This window comes from Chlorocebus sabaeus, chromosome 11 (assembly GCF_047675955.1).
Source record: "Chlorocebus sabaeus isolate Y175 chromosome 11, mChlSab1.0.hap1, whole genome shotgun sequence".
NCBI lineage: Eukaryota > Metazoa > Chordata > Mammalia > Primates > Cercopithecidae > Chlorocebus > Chlorocebus sabaeus.
In genome coordinates this window covers 15,586,557-15,609,379 of record NC_132914.1, presented here as the reverse complement: position 1 = coordinate 15,609,379, position 22,823 = coordinate 15,586,557, and the positions used below count along the sequence as shown (strand labels likewise).

The 22,823-nt window shown below is 36.8% G+C and overlaps 2 protein-coding genes across 2 annotated transcripts; one reads left to right on the top strand and one right to left on the bottom strand.

The window, feature by feature from the left end:
* Positions 1 to 3: 3 nt before the first annotated feature.
* On the bottom strand, positions 4 to 4,186 carry C11H12orf60 (chromosome 11 C12orf60 homolog). Its single transcript, XM_007967749.3, has one exon. The coding sequence runs from the start codon at positions 3,864 to 3,866 to the stop codon at positions 3,132 to 3,134; it is 735 nt and encodes a 244-aa protein (XP_007965940.2). The 5' UTR covers positions 3,867 to 4,186; the 3' UTR covers positions 4 to 3,131.
* Positions 4,187 to 12,783: 8,597 nt separating this feature from the next.
* Positions 12,784 to 20,709, top strand: SMCO3 (single-pass membrane protein with coiled-coil domains 3). The gene is made up of 2 exons (XM_007967752.3): positions 12,784 to 12,884; positions 19,670 to 20,709. The coding sequence occupies exon 2, from the start codon at positions 19,686 to 19,688 to the stop codon at positions 20,361 to 20,363; it is 678 nt and encodes a 225-aa protein (XP_007965943.1). The 5' UTR covers positions 12,784 to 12,884; positions 19,670 to 19,685; the 3' UTR covers positions 20,364 to 20,709.
* The last annotated feature ends 2,114 nt before the right edge of the window (positions 20,710 to 22,823 follow it).

Genomic DNA, 22,823 nt, shown 5'->3' with positions numbered 1-22,823 from the left:
CTTTCCTTGCACCCCTTTACCTTATTTCAATCTGAGCACCCTAAGTACTCTTGGGGAAATCACTCTGCCCATCTAGCAACTGATGCAGAGCTGGCTCAGCCTACTGACTGTGATTGGCCTGTAACTCAGGCCTTAGCCAATCAGTGTATTTCTTCTTCATGGACACAAAGATTCATGCTGGAATAGAAAATGATCCAATCAGAGCCTGTGAGATACAATCAGGGTACTTTTTTGGAAATGCAATTGGAAATAGAATGGGAGCTTCTTTTCTGAATGGATATTAATGAAAGCAGGGTAGGAGCTTATAGCTGCCAGTAGAGATCCTGCCACCAGGAGAGGAGACCCTACCTCCTTGAGAAAGGACCTAACACAACAAAGGAAGAGCTGATAAATGAAAAGAAATTGAGACCTGATGAGAGTGTATAAGCCTCTGGATCCAACTTTGCCTAAACCTGAATACTCCAAGATTTTTCATTATATAAATCAATAATTTATGGTTTTGCCTGCATAATTTGAATTAGATTTTCTATGTCAAGCATCAAGCAGTTGAAGGAGTTCCAATGAATACAAGGACTCTTCCTATTTTTTTAAATTTAGTTATTCCAAATAGGAACAAATCAAAGAAGATCAAGTTAGAAAGCAAAGGACAAATTCTTCACCAAACAGAAAAGCTTTGAACCCCAGAGATTAACCAAAGTGTAAATTTTCTTCAGATATTTTTATAAGCATTCAAGATCAAGCTAGTATGGTCTCAGATGAGAAGACACATGGAAACTTGAGAAATAAAAGGGAAAGTTAATGAAAGATGTTAGTGAAATCTCATTCACCAGCACTAATGGGTGTTCATGCATGTTCCTAAGACATTACAAAAGTTAAAATTTAAACTCATATGTTAATTTATAGAGAACTTGATGGCAAATTTAAGTCTTCATAGCAAATTTAAATATTAGGAAAACATAAGGGTATGTGTGAAGGTTAACAGATTATGAGAGGAAAAAAACACTGATTACAAACAAATATCAGTGATATAGTGAGGTCTCATTACATGTAAACTAGCAGATGCAGAGAAGTATAAATTGTTGAATTGCATAGCTGGAAATGTTCTCTAACGCTTCCCTCAGGTAGTAATTTAGGTAGGGACATAAGGGATTATTTAACCTGATCATGATCACTAAAGATTCTGGGATCAGGCTAAATGGAGTAAAGATGTGGGCTAACTCTGTAATTTTGGATTTTGAAAGTCCATGCTCCTTATCCCTTCTGAGATTTGGATAAGAAGCAGCAAAACTGAAAATCGGTCTATCTATTTACTCTCCATAGGACTTCCTGAATGGCCTGTGTCATGATCAAAGAAACAGAATGGGGAATAAGCTACATAAAATTACCTGGCAGGGAGTTCAGGCATCTCTGTACTATCCTTCTTTACATTGGGATTTGAAACTAACAGGGCCAAATCACCTCTGTCACCTAGTTGCAGTAGCCTCTACAGTCAATAAAGGAAAGAATTTCTGCCAGGCATGGTGGCTCACCCCTGTAATCCCAGCAGTTTGGGAGGCCAAGGAGGATGGACACAAGGTCAGGAGTTCAAGACCAGCCTGGCCAGCATGGCGAAACCCCGTCTCTACTAAAAATACAAAAATTAGCCAGGCATGGTGGTGTGCGCCTGAAATCCCAGCTACTTGGGAGGCTGAGGCAGGAAAATTGCTTGAACCTAGGAGGTGGAGGTAGTGCAGTGAGCCAAGTTCACACCACTGCACTCCAGCCTGGGCAACAGAGTGAGACTTGATCTCAAAAAAACAAAAAAAAGAAAGCATTTCTACAAACAGACAATTTATGTGACTTGCATAGGATAGGGTATTTGGCAGTTTGGTGGCTACCTAGTAGAGAGTCCTGGGGGCATGGCTTTGGGAGCAAGCTTTTCCAGTGAGCATCGACGAATCAGTAATGACATGCTATGTTGGGAAAAGCCAACCGACATCTTAAGTACATTTTTCCTGTGCCATAGAAATGCATGTATTGAGCCATACTATGTACAAAGCACTTTGGGGATTAAAAGTTGAGAACACTAGGCCAGATCTCTCATGAGTTTACAATCTCTTGGGAGAAATTAAGAACATAAGCAAGCCACAAGTGAAAGGCCAAAAAAAAAAAAAGGTGAAAATCAAGTTTTCTGTTCAAAACAATTCAAAAGAAAGATTTCTTCCAACCTAGGCAAGAAGAGACAGCTGGAAGGCTTTAAGTAAGAGGCTGCATTTGAACCAGCCCTTAGAGCTCTAGCCTGAGAGAAGGGGTGAGCGGAAGGAGAAAAAAACAAGAAAGAGTATGTGCCAAGTGTGTAGTGCCCAAAACAAGGCCAAATATTAAATATTAAATGCTTGAAGCTGAGACAGAAATGTGATTCCTCTGGCCTATGGTTAGATAAAGCTTTCTATCAGAGATGAGGTTTTATTTAGAGGAAAGTAGAAAATAGAAGCAGATACGGAATGATCGATGTATGTACAGCATAAGGTCAGGGAGCAGACAGGTCTGGCAGAGAGTGAGGGGTAATGTGGACTGGACAGGCAATTGGAAGCCACTCAGTGAAGCTAAAAAGTCAGCCAAAAGCATTTGATTTCCATGAGAAGTCATAATTTTCTGAGTAAGACAATTCTCCTAAAGCATTGACTCTCCAGGCACAAGCAGCAACAGCATCCTTTAAGAAGTCGTTAGAAATGTGAATTTTAGAGCCTGATCCCAGACTACAGAATCAGAAATTGAACAGTCTGTTTTAATAAGTCTTCTAGATGATTCTGCTAAACACCAACATTTGAGAACACTGTGACTTACATGATTATGATCCTTAGGGTTGTTTTAATTATGCTTTAAGATGAAACATAATATTTAGAAACATCCTCAAACGTAATATCACTTTGTTTATATTCTTCTTAGTGACTGACATTTCAAACAGGCTTTCTGAATTATTTATCTTTATTTTAATAAAGCAAAACTACAGGAAAATGTTTTGCCAGATGACTTTCGTGTACTATGTTCTAACATACCATGTTTGGCACCAAAAGATCTTAGAAACTGTTATGAAAAACCATAAGATTTGAATTAGTTTTCTGACAGAAATGAACAGTTCTGTTGTATCCCTACTTGTCACTGGCTTTCTTAAACACAGAAATATTCATTTCCATAGTCTTTATGGCTTTTCGGAGAATCTCTAAGATTGGTCCCATAGCCTTGACAATTTGTTCCAACAAATCTGCTGCTGACTCTATGGGATTTTTGGAATCCTCAGTTTTTAGTGCATCCTGCAGTTTTTTCAAGATGTCTATCATAGTGGCTTTGGAAGAATCTGGACTCCTGGTTCTCTCCGATGTGGTGACATCTGATTGCTCTTTGGTGTCTTCTGTATAGAAGTCACTTAATTGAAGATTCATGATGGGGAATTTCATCAAGTGTGAAAGAGAAGATTCCAAACTCCCAAGGATGTTACTGCTGTTTAGCGCAGAGATGATGACTGGTGTATGGGCACTTTTGAACACTTCTTTAGCTGACTGATGCAACTCCTCTACATTGGTACCCTTCTGAACCACAGAGCACATGGCCATTGCAACCTTGGAACCTAAAGACTCCTTTTGAATTTTGTCATGTTTTGCATCCACTACAGATTGCATCTCCTTAAAAATTTTGAGCATTTGCTCAAAAAAATCCTTGATGTTACTATTGTTTTTCACAGCCATCAAAAGGATTTGAGTATTCATACTGCGGTTAAACAACTCAGTCAGCGTGTTTGTGACAGAAGCAAAATCTTGTACATGAAAGAAGAACATTTTGGCAGCTTGAATCAGTCTCTCTTTATCCTTTTCTGACTCTGAAGACATTTCTTCAACAAAGAAGTTTCAGCACTGCAAAGCAAAGCAGTAATCCAAATGAAAACTAAAAGTCGATTTGGCAACCATAAAAAACTGAAAGTATAGTCTAAATATGAGGCAGGAAAGCTATACAAACATTAAAACAAAAATGATACTTTGCTTCAATAAAAAAATAACAAAAATAATTAAAACAGAGTAGAATAGGGTTGTATCACTGAATTTATACCACATATCAAATACTGTATGCTGGATCCCAAATATATGGATAGATTCATATACTAAATTACATTACACTCAAGGACGTTACCCTTGAAAACTATTCAGTGTAGTGAAAAATATTGGATAAAGCATTACAAATTACATAGAGGGTCTCTGGTTCCAGTTAAGGTAGACTAAGCACACTCCAACCAATCTTTCCTACTGATTACAACTAAAAATCTGAACTGAATATATAAAATCCCTATCAGATAAGCTGAAAGCTAAATGACAAAAGGCCAAGGAAGTAGGGAGTACGGCATTGAAAGGACAAAAAAGCAATGAAGCTCTCTGACTTTTTGTTTGACGGTGGGTGTTTTGTTCTCGTTGTTGTTGTCTTTTCCTCCTTCCTATATATCCCACCTTGGGCTCTAGGCCCGCCTGGAATTAGAACTGTGAACATGCCCAAACAGGGAGAGCTCCAGAAAAAACCTACTCTGCCTAGCAAATCAGGAGCAGGGGCCTCTGCTGGGTAGATCCCTTTTGATCTAGTTGCCGGCAACAAAATGGTAGCGCCTCCCCCCGCACCAACCCACCGACCTAGCCCTCTGTCTGCCTTCAACTAGTCATGAGCAGGAGGCAGCCCCAAACACTTCTGACTTCAAGCGCTAGGAAGTAACAGCAGTGCCACCCACCCCCATTCCCTACTCCCCACCCCACCCCCCCACACATCTCACAAGCACAGCAGAGGTCAGTCAGTCCTTTGCCCCCAACCCTGCCAACTGGCAGTGAAAAGGCTGTCCTTATGGGGTGGACCCCTTTTCACTCTTCCCACTCTACCCTGAGCAGAAGCAACTGTCATGCAGGGATGGTGGTAGTGATCTTGCAGGCTCCTTTCTCTCACTGCTTTGCCCCAAGATGAGAACCAGTTGCAGTGGGAAGAGCTGAAACTGTTTTCCAACCAGAACACCAGGAAAGGCGACCCCTGGGAATCAAACAGTGGGTGGCAGACCACAGAAAGAAGCAAAAATTATAATCAAAAAACAGCACTGTTGGGATTTTCAATGCATGTAGACTCAATGTATATGACAATTACATCATAAAGGAGAGAGGGTAAGGAGACTTATGTAACTGAAAGACTTCTTGATTTCACTTGAAGTGATAAAATATTAATTCTAAGCAGATTGTGTGAAGTGTGGAAGTATATTGTAATCTCTAGAGTAACCACTAAAAACAGAGCAGGAAACAATGGGGCCATGGAAGCAGAGATGGGGGTGATGTGGCCCCATATTCAGGGCTGATGATGGCCACCAGAGCTGGAAGAGGCAAGGCATGGATTCTCCCTCAGAGCTCCCAGAGGGAGTGAGGGCCTACTTGACTTCAGTCTTCCAGCCTTGAGAACTCTGAGACGGTACATTTCTGTTGTTTAAAATCACTAAGTTTGTGGTAATTTGTGACAGCAGCCCTAAGATACTAATACAGATTTTGGTCAATAGGCAAATTAAAATGAAACTTCACAATTATTTAAGTAACTACTTATATTCCTTGAAAAGGAAAACAGAGAAATTTTAAAAACAACAGAAAAACAGAAAACTAATAATAAACGTTACACTTAATCTAAGCATATCAATAGTTACATTAAATATGCATTTCTAGAACTAATAACTAAGTTTCACAAGGTTGAAAAATACAAGATCAAATGTACAAAATCAATTGTATTTCCATATATTAGCAATAAAATAAAAATCAGAAATTAAAATTAAAACAATGACCTTTACAATATCATTAAAAATATGAAATATTTATAGATAAATCTGACAAGAGAGATGAAATATCTCTACACTTAGAACTGTAAAATATTGCTGAGAAAAATTAAGGAAGATCTAAATAAATAGAAAGATATATATTGTTAATGGACCAAAACACTCAATATTGCTAAGATATCAGTATTCATCAAATTAATTTATAAAAACAACACAATTCCAATAAAAAATTCCAGCAGCTTTTCTGATATATATAAAAGACAACAAATGTTCTCTTAATAGAATTAAAATAGAAGTCAACAAAGAAGATACACGAAAAACTATAAAATATTATAAATTAACACACCCTTAAATAATCAAAAAAGTCACAAAAATAAAGAAAATATTTTGAACTGAATGAAAATGAAAATATATCAAAATCTGTGGGATGAAACTAAAGCAGTGCTTAGAGAGAAATCTGTAGATTAAATGTTCATATTAGAAATGAAGATATAAAATGAACAATTTTAACTTCTAAAGTTAGAAAAGAAGGAGCAAACATTCAAAATAAGCAAAAGGAAAAAATGATAAAGAATAGAAATCAGCGAAATTCAAAACAGAAAAAATAGACAAAATCCAACAAAACTAAAAGGTGTTTCTTTGAAAAGAAAAACCAATAAAATTGTTAAACTTTAAGCCAGATTGACCCAAAAAAGGAGAGAGAACACAAATTACCAACATAAAGAATGAGATGTCACTACTGACCCTACAGACATAAAAAGGATAATGAGAGAACACTATAAACAACTCCGTGTTCACAAATTCAACAATCTAAATGAAATAGACCCATTCCTTCAAAGACATAAGCTACGAAAACTCACCCAAATAGAACCAGAAAACCTGAATAAACCTATTTTTCTTAAAGAAATTGCATCTGTAGTTAAACACTTTCTAGAAGAGAAAATTCAAGACACAGATGGTTTCAGTGGTGAATTCAAACAATCATTTAAAAAAGAATAACAATTCTACACAATATCCTCCAGAAAACAGAAAGGGAGACTAATTTATTTTGGGTTTTTTTTGAGATGGAGTCTCGCTCTGTCCCCCAGGCTGGAGTGCAGTGGCCTGATCTCGGCTCACTGCAAGCTCCACCTCCCAGATTCATGCCATTCTCCTGCCTCATCCTCCCAAGTAGCTGGGACTATAGGCACCCGCCACCATGCCTGGCTAATTTATTTTTGTATTTTCAGTAGAGACAGGGTTTCACTGTGTTAGCCAGGATGGTCTCAATCTCCTGACCTCGTGATCCAGCCACCTCAGCCTCCCAAAGTCCACAAGAGAATATTTCTCATCTCATTTTATAAGGCTACCATTGTAGAAAAATAAGAAAACTCTAGACCAATATTCCTTAAGAACATACACATAAAAATCCTCAACAAAATATTATCAAATCCAATCCAAAAATGTATAAAAAGAATAATACATCGCACCCAATTTAAGGTGTATCCCAAAAATGTAAGGTTGGTTCAACATTAAAAAATCAAACTAAACAAGAAAAACCACATGATCACATTAGTAGATTCAGAAAAGGCATTTTTAAATATTCAATATCCATTAATAATTAAAATTCTTAGCAAACTAGGAATATAAGAAAACTTCCTTAATCATAGAGGACTCTTACAAAGAACCAGAGCTAACATAATAAGAGACTAATTGTTACCCCTCAGAACAGGGAATTAGTCAGGTATGTCCACTTTCACCAGTTCTATTTAATATCATACTGGAAATCTTAGAAAGTGATGTAGGACAAGAAAAAGAAAATATTCAAATTGAGAAGGAAGAAATAAAACTACCTCTGTTTGTAGACAACATGATATCTACATATAAAATCCCAAGGAATCTACACAGAAGTTCTTAGAGCTATTAGTAATTTTAGCAGATGCAAGGTCAGCATTCAAATATCCATGTTTTTCTATTCACTAGGAATGAACAACAGGGAACCAATCATTTTTATAAGTATCATTTATAATACTCTCTCAATAAAATCTTATATATAAACCTAAGAATATATGTGCATAGTCTGTGCACTAAGATTTAAAAAAAATTCTGAAGTAAAAAAAAAATCAAAGAAAATATAAATAAATGGAGAGACAAACTCTGTCCATGAATTGAAAGACCCTATAAAGCAAAGATGTCAACTCAAACTCTGTCCATGGATTGGAAGACTTATGTAGTTAAGATGTCAATTTTTCCCAAATTGCTCCACAGAATTAATGCAATCACAATAAAAATGCCATCAAGATTCTTTATAGATATAGAACAGTGAATTCTAGAATATATATGTAAATGTAAAGGAAAAAGAATAGACAAAGATTTTTCTAAAGGAACAGTTAGAAGACTCACACAATCTAATATTAAGATATACTACAGTAATTGAGACAGTATGGTATTGGTGATATGTAGATGAACCTAACAGAATAGAAAGTCTAGAAAAAGACCCACAAATGTGGTCAATTGATTTTTTTTTTTTTTTTTTTTTTTGAGATGGAGTCTTGCTCTGTCACCAGGCTGGAGTGCAGTGGCACGATCTCAGCTCACTGCAACCTCCACCCCCGCCCCTCCAGATTCAAGCGATTCCCCTGCCTCAGCCTCCCAAGTAGCTGGGACTACAGGTACGCACCACCACACCTGGCTAATTTTTTTGTATTTTAGTAGAGACAGGGTTTCACCATGTTGGCCAGAATGGTCTCGATCTCCTGACCTCGTGATCTGCCCACCTTGGCCTCCCAAAGTGCTGGGATTACAGGCATAAGCCACCATGCCTGGCCGGTCAGTTGATTTTTAACGAAGATACAAAGGCAATTTAATATAGAACATTTAGGTGTTTTCACCCTAGAAGAAAACGTAGGCAGTACCATTTAGAATATAGGTATGGGCAAAGACTTCACAACAAAAATGCCAAAAACAATTGAAACAAAAGCCAAAATTGACAAATGGGATCTAATTAAACTAAAGAGCTTCTGCACAGCAACAGAAATTATCATCAGAGTGAACAGGCAACTTACAGAATGGGAGAAATTTTTTGCAATCTACCTACCTGATAAAGGTCTAATATCCATAATTTACAGGGAACTTAAACAAATTTACAACCCCATCAAAAAGTGAGCAAAGGATATGAACAGACACTTCTCAAAAGAAGACCTCTACACGACCAACAAATGTATGAAAAAAAAAAAGCTCAACATCACTGATCATCAGAGAAATACCAGTGAGATACCATCTCATGCCAGTCAGAATGGAGATTATTAAAAAGTCAACAATAGATGCTGGCAAGGGTGTGGAGAAATAGGAATGCTTTTACCCTCTTAGTGGGAATGTAAATTAGTTCAACTACTGTGGAAGACAGTATGGCAATTCCTCAAGGATACAGAACCAGAAATACTATTTGACCCATCAATCCCATTATTGGGTATATACCCAAAGGATTATAAATCACACTACTATAAAGACACATGCACATGTATATTTATTGCAGCAGTATTTATAATAGCAAAGACTTGGAACCAACCCAAATGCCTATCAATGATAGACTGGATAAAGAAAATGTGGCACATATACACCATGGAATACTATGCAGCCATAAAAAGGAATGAGATCACGTCATTTGCAGGGACATGGATGAAGCTAGAAGCCATCATCCTCAGCAAACTAACACAGGAACAGAAAACCAAACACCACGTGTTCTCACTCATAAGTGCGAGTTGAGCAATGAGAACACATGAACACAGACAGGGAAACAACACACACCAGGGCCAGTTGGGGAGTTGGGGGCGAGGGGAGGGAACTTAAAGGATGGGTCAATAGGTACAGCAAACCACCATGGCACATGTATACCTATGTAACAAACCTGCACGTTCTGCACATGTATCCTTTTTTTATTTTTTAGAAGAACTAAAAACACACACACACAAAAGAAATAACAACAAAAAAAGAAAGTTTAGGGTTTTTCGACGAATGGTGCTGGAAAAGCCTGATACCCATATGCAAAGACATAAACCTTGATTTTATGTCATACCATATACATACATAAATTAACTCAAAATGGGACATGAATATAAAAACATAAAACCATAAAACAGAAGAAAATCTTGTAAGTTTTGGTTAGCTGATTAGTCCTTTGATATGTATGATACCAAAAGCATATCCATTAAAGAAAAAATGATAAATTGGCCGGGTATGGTGGCTCATATATTGTTAGATTTATATTTAAGTATTTTATTTTAGTGTAATCCAAACACTTTGGGAGACCAAGGCAGGTAGATCACTTAAGGCCAGGAGTTGGAGACCAGCCTGCCCAACATGGCAAAACTCTGTCTCTACTAAAAAATACAAAAATCAGCTGGGTGTGGCACACGTCTGTAATCCCAGCTACTTGGGAGGCTGAAGAAAAAAGAAAAGAAAAGAAAAAGAAAATGTAAAGACCTGATCAGCAATTTCAAATGCCACAAGTATGATAAACACTGTAAATTATTATGTTTACTCATTACAATATTATTGGCAATGCTAGAAAAGCAATTTTGCAAGAGGCAGGAATATATGCAGAAGCTAGATTATAAATACTGGAAAATTTATGGAGAAAATGAAGTAGAGGTAATGCATGTACATTACCCAATTGGGAACTCTAACTGTGAAAAGAGAGATAAAGGAGGCTATTGGGTCAAAAAGGTGATTATTTTTAGGTTTGCTTGATTTTTTTTTTAAGAGCAACATTCATAAGTGCTGGCGAATTGTTGAAACAATCATAATTGAATCAGGCAGGTTATTCAGGGTCATGGAATACATGGTTTTTGAGTAGAGTTTTTTTAGGAAAAGAAGGGGATGAGCTTTAGGATAAAGGGGAAAATAAAGCATTCTAAATAAAAGAAACTATCAAGTGAGAGCTACATGCAGATAACTTTGGAGATATTATTGCTTTCACTCTCATTTCCCACCACTGTCAATCCAGCAGTGAAACTTGTCAAATCAGCCTTCCTGATTCCCTAAAACCACCCTGACTCCAAGATCTACACTAAGAAAATTTGCCTCCTTCCTACAGTTCAGTTCTGACTATTGATTTGATGGCAATACTGGCTTTAGTAGTCAAGAAAGATTTAAGAAGTTCAAGTTTTCAACCTGAGAAACTGATTGCAGAAAAAAGTTGTTCAAGTTGATTAGGGGGCTCTGTATGAAGTCAATATTGCTTCTAGTTTTTCTCTGATAATTATTTTGCATTGTTACTGCTTATCCTCAATTTTGGCAACTCCACTTAGGCTACTATGTGGTAGGAGAGAAAGGAGTGGATAAATAGGCAATAAATGTTAAGAAGGGTAGAAATAGGAGAGAAACAAACACCTTAGGAACAAGTGGGTTAAATGGTACTCTTCAACAATAGCCTCCTCAGAAACAAAATGCAACTGTTTTAAGACGGGGTAAGAGACAGACATATTTTTTCTAGATACTGTAGGTAATGGGATTGGTGACTCATGCTTTATTGTCCATACTTACTAATCAAGTTTACATAACGTACCCTTCCTGAAATCCAAACCTCCAAATATTGCCCCATAATAAAAAGAATTTTTTTAATGGTTCACTATTACCTACAGAATGAAATACAATTTCCTAGCATGACATTTAAGGCTATCTACAAACTGTTTTCAATTTTCCATGACTTACGTTCCCTTAACTGCTCCCACTTACACCCTGTATCACCAGCATGACGGATTTTGTTCCCTGAAAATGTTCTACAATTTTGCTCTCAGTGTTCCCTCCATCTGTATTATCTCCTCTATACCACCACCTCCCCAAACATCTGTTAAAATCCTACTTAACATACATACCTAGTTCAGATACACTGGCCACACGTCCGTACATGGTGGGGCCCTGGACACATCAAGGCAAGATGATCCACTGGGACAAAAGTAGAAAAGTGACCCCACTTAGCTCTTCTTTAGGATCACAGGGCAGCATCTTTAGATTTTAAGGTCTCCTGTCTGCCTGTCTGGCATTTTGATTCTGTATCCTGTACCCACCCATTCTCCTCTCCCCTCCACCAGGAGATATTGTTGTTAATATATGAATAGCTACCATTTGATAAGATTTTGCCACATATCAGCCACTATGGCAATTACTTTATAAACATTATCCCATTTAAACCTTCTGAAAATCCATAAATTATTAACTAATACTCATATTACATCAATGGGAAAGCTTAGAGAGGCTAAGTGACTTTCTTAGGATTACATGACCAGTAAGTGGTACTTGGGATACACAAAACCAGGACTGTCTGAGGGTAAAGCCTGCTGTCTTTCACTAAGTTACACTGGGGCTGGGTGATTTCCCTGTGACTCAGGTGTCTTTGCTGCGGAGGAATTAACAGATCTGAAGACAGAAGCCGGAAGAAGCAGCAGGGAAAACTTCGATATGAGCTTTCGGAGAAAAGACTCGAGTTGGACTTTAAGGTTTTTATATTGTCAAGACAATTCACCAACATAGGAAGAGAAAGAGTGATAAAGAGGAGAACTCCTAGCTGGAAAGAAAAGAAAAAAAAAATTGGATGCAAGTAACTGCATTTATATCTCTTGAGAATTTAAATAATCAGCAACAGTTAGAGGTACAAATGCAACAGAAGCTAACAGAAACTTAATATCTTGGAACAGTTGACAAGATAAAACCCCAAAATCTGAGAGGTGCAATCAAAGAACCATCTTCTCTACTGAATTGAATTAGCTCAGTTATATAGTGCTTCTCAAAAATAAAAAGTCCATTAAAGAACAGAAATTTAAAAACAAGTTTTACACACTATTAGTCTTTCAATTTATATAACTTAATACTATAGACTAAGTTTTTATCAATAGGAGATAAAAGAATCCTGAGGTCCAAGCCACGTAGAAATAGCCTATAAACCAGACAGGCAGAGGGACCCAGCAGAGACCAGCAAAGTCTGTAAGTCATCACATTCCACCAGAAATACCCAGATGAAACCAGATGAAAAAGCACGTTAACAATACTCCTCAACAACTGCTGGGACCGCGGAACTCAGAAACACAGCAAGGTAAGCAACGTGGATATTTCTATTGATATAATGCTCTGTTTCTCAATAGGAGGAGGAATTTGAAACAGCCCGTCAGTCTTGAATCCTAACCATAAATAAAATAAAGTAAAAAAAGCAGCTTTGTTATAAGAGGATGCCATGACATGTTCCTTGTGATTTGGAAGGAACCTTCCCTGGTGCCTTCTCTGAAGACAGCAGAGAAGGAAGAAAATTAACAATTTCTAGGACTGACTAAGTCAGAGTTGAAGACAAGCAGTAAAGACATCAATTTTAAGAAGGATTAAGGATAAAATGATATCTGTGTGAACGTGTGAAGTTTATATGGATAGTACCATTTCCTTCTATGCCATTAATATAGGCACTCAGTACCTATCTGCAAAAGAATGAATGTGGAATCCAATACTGGTTAATGTATAGTACTTATACTCTTTCATAAATTACGTTATATCTAAATATCTCTGAGCATTTGCTGTGTGTCTCCAAACAGGCCGTTACCATCTTGAGGGCAAGGAACACTGTCTTTTTCAAATGCCTCAAGGGATACAGTAGAGGTTTCACCAGTGAACACTTGATAAATGCTGATGAATGACTTTAATATTCTTCTTTCTGGTCAGAAACATTTTTTAAAAGAATTTATATCAGAAAGTATATCATCACATCATGGGCAATTTTTGTTTTAATTAAAGACCACAGTTTTTATTTGAATTAAAGGAGACTCAGAACTAGTTAGAAGTTGTTATTTTCTCCTGAAAAGCTCCTGATTTTACCTATACCCTATTTCCACACTCCCAAATAAGGGAACTGTGCATGATGGCAAAACCCCATTTGGACAGTGAAGAAAAGTGACAGCAAGAAGAAACGTAAAACCTCAGAGAGCACTAATGACTAAACATCAGAGGTTTAGACGGGGTCATATTTTCCTTTCTTTCTTTTTTAATTGTTATTATGAGAAAAGTTCAAACATACACAGAGGTGGAGACAATAATATAATAAACTCCCATGTACCCATAACTCAGCTTTAAAAATTATCAAAACAAGGCCAATCTTTTTTCCTCTGTAACCCTACCCCACTATTCTTTCCAGATGATTTGTGAGCAAATCTCAGAGACCATTTCATTTCATCGTAAACATTTTCAGTTTGTATTTCCAAACCAGCAAGAACTTCTCTTTTTGAAATTTAACCTTACACTTCGCAAATCAACAATATTTAAGCAGGACTATCTTCGGCTTGGAAAGATACCAGCACTATGCTTAGTGTCTGGATGATGGGATCATTCACACTCTAAACCTCCGCAACACACAGTATAGTCAGGCAACAAACTTGCATATGAACCTCCTGAATCTAAAATAAAAATTGTAAAAATTTTATAGCAGGATACCCAGTATCCTGCTATAAAAATTTATTTGGGGTAGCACGGTAAAAGCTTTTGGAATGCAGTTTACGATACAGATCAAAAGTAATAAAAATTTAATTCCCATTACTTATGCCACTAATTATGTAATTCTTCTAGGTATTTATGCTGAGGAAATAATCCAGATAAAGGAGGAAAAAAAAAATCTGTGGGTATCACAATGCTCATTAGAATATTATTTGTGATAGTGAAACAATTTTGGATTTATTAAACTACGATAAAGATAGGGAATAGTATATGCAACCAATAAAATATTTTTAAAACTATAAATAGGGTAAAGTATTAAGTGAATTAATATAAGATGAATTTTACTTATACTATTATAACTTTGTAAAGGTATTTATGCATATAAACAAATTTTGAAAAGGAATAACAAAAATCAAAAATAAAATGGTAGGTTTATGGGTGTTTTTTTCTCCTCTATTTAAAAAAGTTTATATATTACTGGTAATAAGTATATATTTAAAAATTATTTGTTTTACCAAACCATTCACTTTTAATTTCTCCATAATATACCATCTGTCAAAGCACAAATCATATATTGCATTATCCATGAAGCTTTCTCTAATCATCTTGATATTAATTTCTAAGTTCACTAGCACTTGACAGTCAACGCACTACTGTTATTCACGAAGTATCCTAAAAAGTTTTATTTGAACATATGACGATCAATACATTTTCATTTTGTAAGGTGGCTCCTTTTCTGAAAAACTAAAACAACTGTATGGTGTCATTAAATAAACCTTAACTTTTAGATACAATTATCAGTATATTTCTACCATATCTTATATGCTCTTTAATCTTAAATGTTGACTTCTCAATTCAAAAAAAGTGACAAGGTTAGCTGCAGTAAGCATCCATCTCAAGCTAACCTTTGTCTCCATTTTCATTTCCTAAGGTGTGCTGATCAATGGCATCAGCACTTTCAGATGTTTTTGTCATTTTTTAATAAAATAACAAGTCAAAGTTTCCAGGCTTTGTTTTAGCAACAGAACTCTCTCATCAAATAAAATTTTACCCACCCAGATCCCAAATGTGTAGAGCAAAAGCAAGAGAAAGCACAGCTGCTCCAGTCCAGCAAAGGCCCAGGTGAAAAACGGGAGTCCCAGAGACCAAGAGCTCCACCTGCTGGCTAGCAGTTCCCCAGCAGTTGCTCCAGGGCACTACAGAGCCCATTTCATGGATAACTACAATAAAATATTCAAATAATAGCATAAACTCTGTACAAAAGTGGATGGTAATTCCTCAAGTGGAATTTTTCACTGACAGGAAGCACCATCATGTGATAATTCAAATTATGTAAAAGTTCAAACTTACCATACAATGGGTGTGACCAGAGCTGGATTAAATATACCACTTGCTGCTGGTGCCACAATCTTTGAAAGTGACAGGTCGTCACTGAAAATGGAATAAGATGGAGAAAGTATATGGCACAGAACTCTTCTTGGGCACAATATTATGGGTTGTTTGTAAAATATCACTTGAAGCTTGCATGAGTAACAACTCTGACCTTTAAGAAGGGTGACTCCAAATAATTGCAAGGCTTTTGTTTTGCTGAGTGGAGTTATCGCTTTGGGAGTCAGAACCAAATTGTTAAGGGCAGTAATGAAAATACTGCACCCTGCCAACTATGGTTCTCATGTGGTGCCCAACCTCTCCTCAACTGTCAAGCACATATTTAAGAATATCTACTTGAAAGGTTACAAATTGTTAACCTTACTAGATGACTAAATGTCTCCATATGGCCACAGTGCCAATATACTATATATTAAAGTATGGGTTGTTTAAAACAAATTTGCACAAGTCAAATACCAACGATACCTTTAATTTTGTATGACATATTACTTTCAACTTGACATTATAGTGATAAATCTGTCTTAACTTCCTAACTAGATTAGAAATTCCAAAAAAGCAAGGACCATGTCTTTTTCATCTTTGCATGGTTTGCAGAGTGGTGCTGGCATATGACCTTACACGTGGTAAGTGCTAACCTATTAGATGAATTGTTAATGAATAAATAATTGCCTTCTTCACTAAGCTCTTCAAACTTCACCTATCCAAAACACAATTCAATGGTTTCACCTTCAACCTCCACCTCTCCTCTTCCTAATTGCCCAGTGCTCCTTATCTCATTTGGGGTGTAGAAATAACCTGGAGCTGTATTCAGAGCTGGAGTTCAGACATACCTGAGCAGGTGTGGTGGCAGGCCTGCTGAAGATATGTTAGCACAAGAAAACCCTCCCCACTTCCTACCCTTAGGAAAAAAGCTAGGAAGGTAAGTCTGACTCACAATAAAAGTCCTTTTTCATTATAAGGGAAACATAATTCTTAGCACATCATAACGTTTCTTAGCCAAACTCGTTATTGGAACAAAGTCATGAACTGATATCTAGATCCTACGAAGAAAAGTGTAAGAGTGCAAGTGCAAGAGCGTGACTACTTAAAAGGAGGAAACACATTAGTAGTTGAAAACATAGTGTCTTACACTTTGATTTCTAATAAGACTGAACTTCTCCCATCATTTTATTAGACACTATTTTTTTGTACTCTGTTCAGGGTTGTTTGCTCATTTATATATTAGATTGTCACTGCTTTTTAAAAATAGTAACAGTACTTTTTTTGCATTTTCCCCAGCTTGTTTTCAGTTCTTTTTACATTGGCCATCTTTATTAGTCAAATTTTTGCATGTGATTTTTTTTTCATTGGTTTTAGGCTTATAAAGTCCTCCTCTATACAGATATTTGAAAATTATCCATTTTCTTCTAGCTATTATTTAATTTTCTACATTATGACACTACCAACTTTGTTATTAATTTTTAACTCCAAAGTCTAGCCCATGACTCAGGACCATTTATGGAGTAATAATTTTGATTATTATTGATTTGAGAGTCTACAATTTATTATTATTAAATGGATAGAAGAGTCTGCTTTGGGGACTAATTTGTTCCATTAATTCACTGACTCTTGTTCCTGTACCATACTGTTTACTATTTTGTTTTTATGGTGTTTTAATACTGGGGGGAGAAGAGTTCTATTCTTTTTTCCGGAAAAAAATAAGGCTCACCTGTTCAGTCTTTCAGAAACATTCTACGATTAATTTGTGAAGTTGTGCTAAAACAATGAGTTAACTGAAAAGGAGCCGACCACTCGGAAGCACTCTGCCTCCCATCCAGGAGGAATGTTCATTTCTCCATTTGTTTATCTTGAGGTAGATAAAACCACCCACCTTTTCTGGAAACTATGCCTTCATATAATGGCATATGATAGCTGCTAGAGATATTTTCAACTTTTTCGGGATAAGAAAACTCCTCTCGCCTGTCTGAAGAGGAATATAGCTAATTTTCCTTCTGTCAGTCAGAAACTAGAGTTTTCACTTCATAATGAGATCTGAAAACCAGGAGTCAAAAAAGACAAACATTTAATGGAAAATTACTAGAAGAAAAAATAAAATTCAAAGTCCAAATCTGTGCTTATCAAATTACAGTTTGCAACCCATTGTGTGTTTAGAGAATATTTACTGGATCCTCAACAAGCAATTTCTTTAAAGGGAATTGGATTAGAGATTTTCTAAGTATTGTTTTGTGGAAATGTGTGTCTGTTACACGTGTGCCTGCCTGTATATATGTGCATGTGTGCTGGATTTGAATCAAGGATAAAAATGAATTTCTGACCATGGTATTTTATTTTGCCAGGAGGTTCCAGTGCATTTTTCTAAATCTAACAACATACATGGTTATTTATGTTTCTAAACAATTTCAGAAAAATTTTCCCTTTTCCGTTTCCAAATTATATCCATATGATTTGGAGAATATGTTATTTTCAGGTTTACTTTCTTGAAAGAAAAAAATCTTCATTCCTTCATTCTATGCTTCTGAGGTTCCCCTTAAGCAGAATAAGAACTGTGGGGCTAGAAGACATAGGGTCCAAGTTAATTACGATGTTGTTTACTTAAAAAGAGACTGTGCCAGATTCCACATGGATATGGATAGAGAACTCCATTTTTTCTCTCTTTTCTCTCGAGTTTAATTTTTAAAAAAAAGTGCCAGCCACATAGAAAGGCTACTGAAAGTATGCATATTGAGTAGCATCATGCTCTTACTGGCTCAAATTTAGATTTTTCACCCAAATAAACACAGAAGAACATGACTGTTTTCTCTACATGGTACCGTGGGCCAAAAGAACAAATGCTGAAGTCTCCTGTCAAGTTATTTTATTCATTCTATGATGTACTCTCACTACTTTTTTTTTTTTGAGACAGTCTCGCTGTGTTGCCCAGGCTGGAGTGCAGTGGCACCATCTTGGCTCCCTGCAACCTCCACCTCTGGTTCAAGTGATTCTCCTGCCTCAGTCTCCAGAGTAGCTGAGATTACAGGCATGCACCACCACGCCCGACTAATTTTTGTATTTATAGTTCCTACCTTCTCCTCACATGAAATTTTAATCCAAAGAGTCTTGAATATATACTCTTATCACAAGAAAAAAATTATTTAAAGATTCTAGCATGATATATATGTTGCCTTTGGATATCCCTTAGGTTTAGAAAACAAATAACTTGCCTATAGAGAAATATAAAGTAATTTGAATATTTTAAGTGAAAATAACCAAGTATTGAAACACAAAAAACAGCCCTGTAAATTCAGAGAAATCAGTCAGTAGGTGTGGTCAATGTGATGACTAGGGGTTGGAGAAACTAAGGAGCACTAGTAATCAAGAGCTAAGCATTTCAAATTGGGGTCTGTTTCAAATAAAAGTTATTAAATATTACCTAGAAATAATCATGCTTATTAATAAAGATGCCTGATAAACATGAATATTTCCCACCACCACAAAATCTACTACCTTAATTTATCCATCAAAGGGTTGTATTCTGTTGCCTACATTTTCCATACACTGACTCCAAATTTTGTAACAATAACTGTTTTAAAGAACCTGCTGAGGCTGGGCACAGTGACTCATGCCTGTAATCTTAGCACTTCGAGAGGCTGAGGGGGTGGACTGCCTGAGCTCAGGAGTTGGAGACCAGCCTGGGCAACACGGTGAAACCCCGTCTCTACTAAAATACAAAAAACTAGCTGGGCATGGTGGTGTGTGCCTGTAATCCCAGCTACTCAGGAGGCTGAGGCAGGAGAATTGCTAGAACCTGGGAGGCAGAAGTTGCAGTGAGCTAAAATCACGCCACTGCACTCCAGCCTGGGTAACAGAGTGAGACTCTATTTCTAAAAAAAAAAAAAACTTGAGTGTTCTGAGGAATTCTCCTTACACAGCATCTTGCTTCTTTGCTACGCACGAAGAAAAAGATTTCCTAGTCCCTTCTACGCAGTTAGCAGACGTTTTTTAAGACTTTCAGTAAAAATTTGCCATTTTATTTTTCAGCGATCATATTGGAAATATGGCCCAAAGTGACTTCCTCTACCCAGAGAACCCAAAGAGGCGGCAAGAAGTAAATCGTCTTCACCAACAGCTCCTTGATTGCTTATCTGACAGCTTCGATGTCACCAATAAGCTGACTGAGGTTCTAAATACGCACTTGGGGTGCAGGCTGGCCTTCATTGAGATGAAAAGAGACGGGACCATCAAAGAAAACTGTGATATCATCATCCAAGCCATTATGAAAATCCAAAAGGAATTGCAAAAGGTTGATGAAGCACTAAAAGACAAGCTAGAGCCAACCCTCTATAGAAAACTTCAGGATATTAAGGAAAAGGAAACAGAGAAAATTGCAATAGTGCAAAAGGTTATTTCGGTCATCCTGGGAGAAGCTACATCTGCAGCCAGTGCAGTCGCTGTTAAACTCGTGGGCTCAAATATCACAACTGGCATAATTAACAAGTTGGTCACTGTGTTAGCTCAAATTGGTGCTTCTCTCCTTGGTAGTATTGGAGTTGCTGTTCTTGGCCTTGGCATAGATATGATTGTCCGTGCCATCCTGGGAGCAGTGGAAAAAACACAGCTTCAAGCAGCCATCAAAAGTTATGAGAAGCATCTGGTGGAATTCAAGTCAGCCTCAGAAAAATATAATCATGCCATTACTGAGGTCACCAATCTAGTGAAACACCAAATGAAATGAACAGCCATCTTATTTGCCACTGAAGTGTTTTTCTGCTTCCTTTTCAGTAACAGTGTTTGCTTCCTTGATTAGGTTCATCTTCTATAGGCTTCCAATATGGACTTAAATAGGATAAACAATTTGGAGAGGGAAACTGGGGATGCCAAGACTAGATGACTAGATGAGTTTAGAGCCAATGCCTGGATGAGTTGGTGTTAGACGCTATGAGGTAAAAAAAAAAATTATCCCACTGGATGTTTTCACACCCTGCTCTACCAGATCAACATTGGGGTAAATGCTGTCATAGAGTAGCAAGTATAGAGGTTACTTTTTCCTTTTCTAATTTCATTAAAATTCTTAAATTTTACATCGACTGCAGAGACTTTCATTTCTACCACCAGCTTCAAACATCATTTAGTTATAAGGGGACATACTTAGTAACTTCTGCCTAGACACAAACCCTAGGCCTTCAAATGAGACAGAAATACTATCATATTTTTGTCCATCAGAGTAAATCTGTTTTTCGTAAACTAGAAGAGACTGAAAAATGATTTGTAACAATTTGCTTCAATTAGGACAGGAAGCAGATCTGTAAAAGTCTACTAATTACACAATGTAAAGTGGATGGATTTGAAAATGGTAAAAATCAAAACTAAAAACATCAAAGTCCTGTTTCTGTAACTGCAATCAACCCTGACCAATTGTGATGATTAAATATCGCTCAAGTGAATGTTCAAACACTGAAACATTTAAAAGACAAGCAAGCAAAACACAGCTACACATGAATAAAATGCATTTAGGATGCAGAATAGAAGGTCACTACTCTCAAAGCATTTGTCATTTAAAGGAAAGTCATACTTTATTATGTTTTCAGAAAAATTAATATAATTTCATTTGCAACACTAGCAAAAAGGAGGCAGCTGCCTTTGCTACACGAGGCATTAGGTGGGCCATTTCACTAATTACCTGATTTTAGAAAACGCCAAAGGCTATAGAGGCCTATTAATGGTTCAGCTGAATCTCTGCAGATGTGTTTGTTTTCTAAATCCTTTGCCAGTAAGTAATTCCCATGAGGACTCTTTTAGTCTATACTGACAAAATTATTAATATGCTGTTGATGCCAGACTGCATTTGTTATAGTTGATTCTCCCATCCAAGTACAAGAAATGTATTGAAATAAAAACTGCTCAGCCTATCTTAATAATATTAGCTACAGGAAAAATTTTAGCTACATGAAAGACTTTAATATTTCCAACAAACAGTTTGTTTTCTCTTTCTCTTCTCACATTGTTTTTCAAAACAAGTTGCAAAACTATGACCACTAATATGGTGTTAAGAAGAAAAAAAAAAACAAGTTGCAAAATATTACAACTTAGTTCATCTTCAAAATTCAAGATTATTTGCTTTTTTATGTGTTACCTGGTTTATCAGCTTTAACCTACCAGATCTTGTCATTGCTTTCCGACACTCAAATTCAGTCTAAAATCAAATCAAGAATTTCCTAACACAAAGGTAAGTTTAGGTATAGGACCGATCATATTACCTTCAAGGGCAGTTTAAAGATTCTGCCAAAAATTAATATGTATCTCCAACAGTATTTTGAAATATTTATAACTGGTGGTAAGAATAGCCTTCCTACAAGGTTAAGATTAGAAATAACCAAGCGTATCCTCTAAGATAGTTTTTTAAATGTTTAAACTTACCTTTAAGGGAAATAAGTGGGGGCTGACTTAGGGAAAGAGGGGATAGAAGGTAAGGAAAGGGCAAAGGCTAGAGTTAAGTGAATAATCCCCTACGTAGAGTGACATCATAGAGGACTTTTGGCTGGTGAATAGACCAGTAGGGAATACAGCCAACATATATCGACCTTGCCACTCATAAACTTAAAACCGACTGCATATGTATCCCCGTATTTCTTCTTCAGAACACTACTAATAAATAATAAGTCACCGCCCGTATAAGCAATTTGCGACTCTAATACGGGTGCTGATTTATTTGTTCAGGTGGTCTACAAATGTTCTGTTCTGCGCGTCTATTAAATTTCCACACGTACCAGGCGCCCACATGGGATAACCTGATGCTTACAAAGCGGATTAAACTCAGTAGCAAATGTTATCTGGGTATTCGTTTACAAACGGAGACACCCCTAAAGGATCGCACCTGCTTGCGTCATAAGAAACATAAAAATCCAAAAACTAACGTAATTCCAAGAGACACAAAACGCGGAACGCTTCTGCATCTGCAGAATGTACCGTTCTCGGATAGGTCAACGCATTACGCCCCCAGCAACTAAGTCAGAATGCCTCCAACTTGAGAGACAGGACCGTCAGCCAATCAGATAGCAGCTATCTTCTTTCAATTCCTATTGTACTAGATGAGTGCAATGAGGCGGGCTCTTAGCCTACGACCAACCAATGGAGTATTGTACGGGACCGGAAGAGACTCTGGTCCTGGAATTCCTGAGTATTCTCTATGGTTCTA

Excerpts from the sequence above, each read along its gene's own strand:
- C11H12orf60 (XM_007967749.3), bottom strand. The coding sequence starts at position 3,866 with ATGTCTTCAGAGTCAGAAAAGGATAAAGAGAGACTGATTCAAGCTGCC.
- SMCO3 (XM_007967752.3), top strand. The coding sequence starts at position 19,686 with ATGGCCCAAAGTGACTTCCTCTACCCAGAGAACCCAAAGAGGCGGCAA.